The 8387-nt window shown below is 32.0% G+C and overlaps 1 protein-coding gene across 1 annotated transcript; it reads right to left on the reverse strand.

The window, feature by feature from the left end:
* Positions 1-4918: 4918 nt before the first annotated feature.
* LOC127724314 (uncharacterized) lies at positions 4919-7959 on the reverse strand. The gene is made up of 2 exons (XM_052231246.1): positions 7327-7959; positions 4919-6170 (listed from the first exon to the last, which is right to left on the reverse strand). The coding sequence occupies exons 1-2, from the start codon at positions 7895-7897 to the stop codon at positions 5761-5763; spliced, it is 981 nt and encodes a 326-aa protein (XP_052087206.1). The 5' UTR covers positions 7898-7959; the 3' UTR covers positions 4919-5760.
* Between the last annotated feature and the right edge of the window lie 428 nt (positions 7960-8387).

Genomic DNA, 8387 nt, shown 5'->3' on the forward strand with positions numbered 1-8387 from the left:
GTAGTTACGTTTTTCTATACTTTCCTCTCTGATGTTTGGCTTTATTATAAAAATGTGGCATACATATGTTATTATAGGGCACTTATTTTTACCTGAAGGTACGTCAAAACGAAACACTTTGTAACCGTATATGAGGAATATTTTTTGAAATTGATATTTAATGGTGGCCATCTTGGAAAAACAGCCAAATTGAAATTTCAAGGTGGGTCTATTACTAATATTGTTCGAAACACCCAGCACTACTCCATGCTAAATTTGACCGGAAATCTGAATGAACATTTTTGATTTTGATTTTGTATGGCGGCCATCTTAGAAAAAGCCGCCATATTGAAATTACAAGGTGGGTCTATAGCTAATATTGTTTTAGATAACCAGCACTACTACCATGCCACATTTGACTTTGAATGAGTGAAATTAGTTGATTTTGATATTTGATGGCGGCCATCTAGGAAAAAGCCGCCATATTGAAATTTCAAGGTTGGTCCATAGCATGTATTGTTCTAAACACTCAGCACAACTACCTTGTCAAATTTGGTGCTTTTATCATCAAACCCACAATTTTGTCACCGATCTGCAGGATTGATGAAATAAACTTTGAAATAACTATACGAACATTTCCGAATGTGAAAACAATATATAAGAGGGTCTGGATGGGGATCCGTTATTCAGTGATCAATGCACATAAGTAATTTAATCAACAAATCCCTGGAATTTTAAAAAAAGATAAAGATTTCTTCATCGCCAAGGGATGGCACCCGGAGCAAATTCTGATTTTTTCTTCATTTTTATAAATTTTACTGATAAATACACTAAGTCTTTTGGGATTAAATATTTCTGAAACAATTCTAGACTGACAGCAGCAGTCATTGACAGGACATAGGGTTCCATTTCCCTTAAATGAAAATAACATTTTATAAATTGTGTGCGTCCGAAGCTCTTTTAACGGATTTACTTTACTAACTAGTAATGATCCGAACCAAAAATTTTGAAAGACTTGGTACAAGTACAAAAGGTCCGTGTAACACTTATCAATTCAAAATTTCAAAAAGTTTTCAAATTTTAGTTTTTTTGATTTTTTATCAAAGTTCTAAAATATCAAAATTTCAATTTTTTATTTTTTTTTAAATTTTTAAAATTTCACCAAATAATTAAAATTTTAAAATTATAAACTTCGTTTTAAAATTTAATAGTTTAGATATTTAAGCAAACTTTTAAAATACTAAACTGAACGTACAGTTTTGATCATTTCGGTTTTTGAAAGTTTGAATTTTTTGATGTTTGATTAAAATATAGGAAAGGCGGAAAGGACTAAAATGTGGATACCTGTTACAAGTGCGAAACGGAATAAGAATGGAAGGAAACGAAATGAAATTTACCAAAACAAATCAAAACGAAAACAATATTTTCTGAAAAAACTAATTATAAAACAAGAGGCTAACTTGTGACCTACCGAATAACTTATTACCGGGTTTGTAATAACATGAGCAACACGACGGGTGCCACATGTGGAGCGGGATCTGCTTACCCTTCCGGAGCACCTGCGACCACCCCCAGTTTTTGGTGGGGTTCGTGTTGCTCAGTCTTTAGTTTTCTGTATTGTATTTTGTGTACTATTGTTTGTCTATTTGTCTTTCTTTTTTAGCCATGGCGTTGTCTGTTTATTTTCGACATATGAGTTTGAATATCCCTCTGTTATCTTTCGTCTCTCTTTTGTTTGATCTACAGGGTGAAAAGAGAAATATGTTTCTTTAAGTCAAAAAAATAATTAGTAAGACCTGGTTTTGACACACTTTGATTCTCTAACTAAATGAACAATACACAGAAATTACTTGTCGACTTTGTGATTACTGCTATTTTAAGACAGCGAATAAAAGGAAACAGGATATTCGATTTTTCAAATAAGGGATAGTTCCGTTTTGTTATTTGCAATTTTGTAAGTTATCGTGCGACAATCAACTTTGAGCAAAATACAAGTACGCAGCTACGTCCAGTTAGAATGGAGTGTGTAGAGAGAGTGCCACACTCTCTGCACGTTACGAACCGTAACAACAACTCTTTGAGTGGTTCGTTGATTACAAAGTTTCTGTCCCTATCCAATAAACCCTCATTTTCCAGTGGCGATCTAAATTTTCCGACCTTCATCCTGAACGGACTCTATAACAGGACCTACCTATTGTATTTATTGTTAATTTGTTATCGTCCTGAACATGCATGAAATATTTGACACTGGCAACCAACAATCAATCATTTAAAATAGGCAGTTTATATATAAATTATAAAAAAAATCCAGGTTTCAACTCCCTCGGGCAAAGTTTCCCTGAGATGAATTTTTGCTTATTTTAATGTCCCTTTTGGCCATACACCTCTTCAATTGTTTCGGTTCTTATATTTTCTTGGCTTCCAAATATTCAGCTTTGAGCGTTCCGGATGTAGGTAAATAAAGAAAAGCGCTTCGGACGTATGCAGTCAAGTGTTGTTTAATTTTTATTGGATATTCCATTCACTTCAAATGTTATTGTCAACGGGAAATAGTACATTGGCGGATTAAGGTTTTTGTTACTGTAATCTAATTTATTGCGGGGAGTTCTCTTTTAGCAGAAAATTTGTTTTTATATTATTTTCAAAAGTTGAAGTGACCAATTTAAATGGTAAATTATTTTGGTTGATTTTTGTCATATATACTTTTCCTTTGTTGATTTAGCATTATGTTGGTCTTTGGTTGTCTTATTTTATTATGTCATGTCAATAAATACAATAGTTAGGTCCTGTAATAAAATCCGTTCAGGATGAAAGTCAACAAATATAGATCGCCACTGGAAAATGAGGGTATATTGGATATGGACAGAAACTTTGCAATCAACGAACCACTCAAAAAGTTGTTGTTACGGTTCGTAACGTGCAGAGAGCGTGGCACTCTCTCTTCACGCATCATTCTGACTAGACGTGGCTGCGTACTTGTATTTTGCTCAAAATTGATTGTCGCACGATAACTTACAAAATTGCAAATAACAAATACGGAACTATCCCTTATTTCAAAAATCGAATATCCTGTTTCCTTTTATTCGCTTTTTAAAAATAGCAGTAATCACAAAGTCGACAAGTAATTTCTGCATATTGTTCATTTAGTTAGAGAAAAATAGTGTGTCAAAATCAGGTCTTACTAAATATTTTTTAGACTTAAAGAAACATATTTCTCTTTTTCACCCTGTAGATCAAACAAAAGAGGGGCGAATAGACAAACAATAGTACACAAAACACAACATAGAAAACTAACGACTGAGCAACACGAATCCCTCCAAAAACAGGGGGTGATCTCAGGTGCTCCGGAAGGGTAAGCTGATCCTGCTCTACATGTGTCACCCTTCGTGTTGCTCATGTTATTACAAACCCGGTAATAAGTAATTCGGTAGGTCACAAGTTAGCCTCTTGTTTTATAATTTTTATCATATTTAGTTTCTCAGAAAATAATGTTTCGTTTTGATTTGTTTTGGTAAATATCATTTCGTCTCCTTCCATTCTTATTCCGTTTCGCACTTGTAACAGGTATCAACTTTTTAGTCCTTTCCCCCTTTCCTATATTTTATTCCAAAATCAAAAAATTCAAACTTTTAAAAAGCGAAATGATCAAAATTGTACGTTCAGTTTAGAATTTTTAAAGTTTGCTTAAATATCTAAACTATTAAAATTTGAAACGAAGTTTATAATTTTAGAATTTTAATACTTTGGTGAAATTTTCAAAATTCGAAAAAAAAAAATTAAAAAATTTGGAATTTTGATGTTTTAAAACTTTGATCAAAAATAAAAAAAAAACTAAAATTTTAAAACTTTTTGAAATTTTGAATTGATAAGTGTTACAAGGACTAAAACACATACATAATATGCATAAAATGCTAAATTAGGCACATTCATTTAACTTTTAAAGCCCATAGAAACAGATGTAAACAATTCAAATTTACCAATTTGTCCTTTTTTACCTTCTTTAACAAAGAGTTCCATTTCTTTTGTTTAATTTCAACTCGGTTTCCGCCTGTGTTTTGTTATAAATTAGGCGGTTAGTTTTCTCAATTGAATTGTTTCATATAGGGGCCTTTTATAGCCGACTATACGATATGGGTTTTTCTCATTGTGCTATAATTGCTTACATCCTTTTCATTTAAGCTTTCGTGGATAGTTGTCTCATTGGCAATCATACCACATCTCATTATTTTTATATTAAACGTACCAAAAAGAATAACCAAATATTTCTGCATTGTCTGAGGTAGTTTAAATTTAATTTAGTAATGATTTGTAAAATCATCAACGGATAATTTTTAATTTTTGTTTCTTCTAAAATGGTGTATGACCGAAAGTAATTTATTATGAATATCATATATTAATAAACTATATATTTACATGTGTTTCATTAATTGACCTTTAAAGTACACTGTAGTTATTTATTGTTCCGTGTTTGCTATATTTATATATAAATCAGTACAAACTGGAATTGAGTAGAATCATCCTAGTACAATATCTACTAGTACAAAAAATGTAGAATTGAATTCGAATTCTGAAAAATAATAATTAAAATCCAGTGCAACTGGAATTCCAATATCTACTATCTACTTATTTCTATACGGTTTATATATATATGAATAAAAACGAAGTGGGCACAATAGTGGATGTCATATTTATTTTCGTTCAGTTCTCTTTTGATTTTTTTTTTGATTTTTGTTATCAAGAGGCCTCTTGTTACTTACTTTACGGTAGTAATTGCATTGGTAATTTATAGCACATCTTTTACTTTTATTAAAAGAAAGACTACGATATTTTATATACTTGAATGGCTAAGTTTTACTTTAAAAGAAATGAACGTAAAGTTTTTTTAAAAAGATAATCTTAATATTATCAAAAATTTAATAAATGTACCAATAATGAATTATTGACTTCCCAGACAATAATTCGCCGATATTATTCCGTATGCAGTGACCTTAACTACGATACCTCTCGTTATAACTTCAGCAAATCCACAGCGCAAGTGCGAGGGGAAAACCGTGATGAAAGAATGTAAGCACACGTGCCCTTGAAGGTAAATATAAATAACAGATTCTTAAAGAACAAATTTAATACAGCAAATCATTTAACAACTGTTAAGGAATAGTTTAATGAACAAATAGGAACGCATAGAAAATATAAGAACACATGTCATGGCTCTTTAAATTCACTTCTCTGTCACGCTTTCCACGTCCTTTGTTTTTATTGATTATCAATGGCACGATCCTGTAAACCTCGACAACAAACTCGAAAGTTAACTAGCTTGTGATTAACAACCACTGAATGAAACATTATCTGTCGATACTATGTTATAGATGTTTAATAGATATAGTTGTCGTTTGTTGATGTGGTTCATAAGTGTTTCTCGTTTCTCGTTTTTTATATAGATTAGACCGTTGGTTTTCCCGTTTGAATGGTTTTACACTAGTAATTTTTGGAGCCCTTTATAGCTTACTGTTCGGTGTGAGCCAAGGCTCCGTGTTGAAGACCGTACTTTGATCTACAATGGTTTACTTTTTTAAATTTTGACTTGGATGGAGAGTTGTCTCATTGGCACTCATACCACATCTTCTTATATCTATAAAAACGTGCATGCAAAACTTAGTTTAGTATATATGCATGCATTGGTTCAATAATTTCGATAACATTAAAATTTTGAGGAACTCGTTTCATATGACTTTAAATAAGAAGCTGCAAAAGAAACGAGATTTGCGCCATTCCATTCTTAGTCTATGTGATCCTATATCCAGAATATGTTATGAACTTGTGATGGTTACTATAGATTGTATAAGTTCCAGAACTCTCAATATGTACCTTGTCTCCCTTCTGAAGATTAAGTACAACATCAAATATTCCTGTCTTATAGCCATCGCCACTAAGATAACTTCTTGTTATCTCCAAATTGTTGTGATAAAGGTCCAATCCAAGACTTGTTCCACTATATGACATAACAACTGCAGTCATATGATAAAGACCTGGATGTGGAGCCTTGAATACCCCAGTACTTGGTTCATATCCATTCCCTACATTTGTCCATACTCCATCAAATATCACTTTTTCACCGGATGACAATGTCTGTGGACTTGGCCGGTAAGCTGAGAAAGCAACTGTCTCTCTTTTCGCCATCATTTCTTTAAACTCTGAAAAAGTGAAATTGAAGTTGTTTTTATTGTTTGACACGAAGAACAAATATGAAGACAGACAATTAAACGAATTCTTGGTAGGTGTATTTAACAAAAAAGTGCACACATAATACGGACGGTACTGTTTCATTCTTACATGTGCTATAAGTATAGTATAAAGAACAGATCATGACTAATGATGTTAGTAATGACTTATCAATACTTGTACTTTTTTTGATAAATGTTTTTCTTTTTTTTTCTTATTATGTTTTTTGTAGGAATTTTTTTTTTTCTTGATCTTTTCTTGCTTATGATTCTCCATGATTAATGTTGTCATAAGATTTCTGGTTAATTTGTTCATTTACTGAATTGACACTACGACTACGGAGGTGGTCAGCAGTTTCAAATCAATTAATGTTAAATATACAATATTAAACATGTCGGGTTAAAGGAAAACAAGGTACATTATACGATATTTGTAACGTTAGTTACAAAATAAACAATATTCACATCTTGAAATAAAACCAATTTCTGCTTACACTCCTTAAGAACAATGTCAGTTCAATTAAAAAAACTTACTTTTTTATTTTGATTTATACCATCTGTAAGTTAAAAGTTTGCTCGAAATGTTTGTGACTGGACGTTAGGCCGCCAACACATATATGAACGAAAACAGACATACTCATTGGCGTAGGAGCAGGGGAGGGGGATAGGGGGTAATTGCTGTCCTCCCAACACATTTTTTTTTTGGCAAACAAATATTATTGAAAATTTAAAACGAAAATGAAAGAGGACACTGACTAAATATTTGACTATTAAAATATACAAAAAATGCATGTCACTTTCAGAAGTTTGTATGTTAATTTCTGAAAAGGGGAAAATTGAAAGATTTATTTCTGCTTCTTGTGATGTTGTACGACTTTGATCTTAATGAAACATCCTGAATATGCATATCATTTTCAGATCGAGACTAATTAGGACCGATGGGGAGGTATAAATGCGCAAGACTTTCATGCCGAATGGTTAATTTCAAATTACATTCGTTTGAGCAAACCAACTGTTTTGCCTTAAAATATAGAACGTATGGACATGTCTTTATTTATTGTTTAAATCTTGATAACGCAAAATAAGGAATCAAACTGAAATTTTATTAATTATCTGGAATGATCCCTACCTGTCTCATGCTGTAAAATCAATTCCTGTAATGTCTTATTGGAGTGAATTTTGAAGTTCTCCACAATCACATCATATGATATCTTAACACGTTTCTGTTCTTCGTGTAAATCACGCTGCATTGATTCTATTTTTCGTTCCCGTTCCTTTTCAGTTTCATTGATTTCTTGACTATTCAAGGACAAAGAATCCAACAAAGTGTTCATCTTTTCTCCATATAATTTTGTTTCGTTGTTAGATTGCATTTTAAAGTTGTCAACAATTTCCTGGTAAGAATCATTAATTCTCGTTTGAAATTGAAGTTGTTTATCGAGCATCGTTTCTGTTAAAGTTTCCGTTGCTTTTTCAATTTTGTTCATTATTTCCAATTTCGATGACATTGAACTTTGCATCATTTTCATCTTTTCCTCGAATAGTTCCATTTTATGTTCAAACCGTACAAGTTTTTCCAGAACGTTTTCTTCAAAATGAAATTTTGAACATGTCAGCAGTGATTCGGACTGCGAACCAACAGAACTTGTCAATGTCGTAATAACTGATAAACTTAAAGAAAACAGTCGAAAGACAAACATGTTGGCTGCTCCTTGCAATTGATATGATCACAATGGAGAAAGTCATTATCATATATACATGATACAGAAAAGATTTGAGTCACGCTTTGTTATACTGATAATAACATTCCTGTCATTTGTTATTATTTAAAAGCAGCCGCTTATAATTTGTTTATTTCGTTGTATAGATTGTTAACTTGGGGAAACTGACAGAAAGGTTGGTATACCGTGTACATGTTTTCATGCATACTGTTCGAATTTGTGTGGAAACTATTCTACAAGTATATAAGATATGCAAACTTCCATAATGGTTTCTGCTTAAACAAGATACAATGAAACTAAAGTCAAATGAAATTTTCATATTTCGATTCCCTTTGCATCAATTAAAATTCGCCTACAGCCGTTGAACTGATGGCATTTGGTCACTTGATAATTTTTATTGTAGCAAAAACCCTTTACCTTTAACACTTTTTCTTGGAACTGATATATGCTGAAGGTATATATAAAAACT

The sequence above is a fragment of the Mytilus californianus genome, unplaced genomic scaffold (assembly GCF_021869535.1).
Source record: "Mytilus californianus isolate M0D057914Y unplaced genomic scaffold, xbMytCali1.0.p SCAF_14, whole genome shotgun sequence".
NCBI lineage: Eukaryota > Metazoa > Mollusca > Bivalvia > Mytilida > Mytilidae > Mytilus > Mytilus californianus.

Excerpts from the sequence above, each read along its gene's own strand:
- LOC127724314 (XM_052231246.1), bottom strand. The coding sequence starts at position 7,897 with ATGTTTGTCTTTCGACTGTTTTCTTTAAGTTTATCAGTTATTACGACA. Across the intron at positions 6,171-7,326 it reads GATTTTACAGCATGAGACAG|AGTTTAAAGAAATGATGGCG; the intron begins GTAGGGATCATT and ends TCACTTTTTCAG.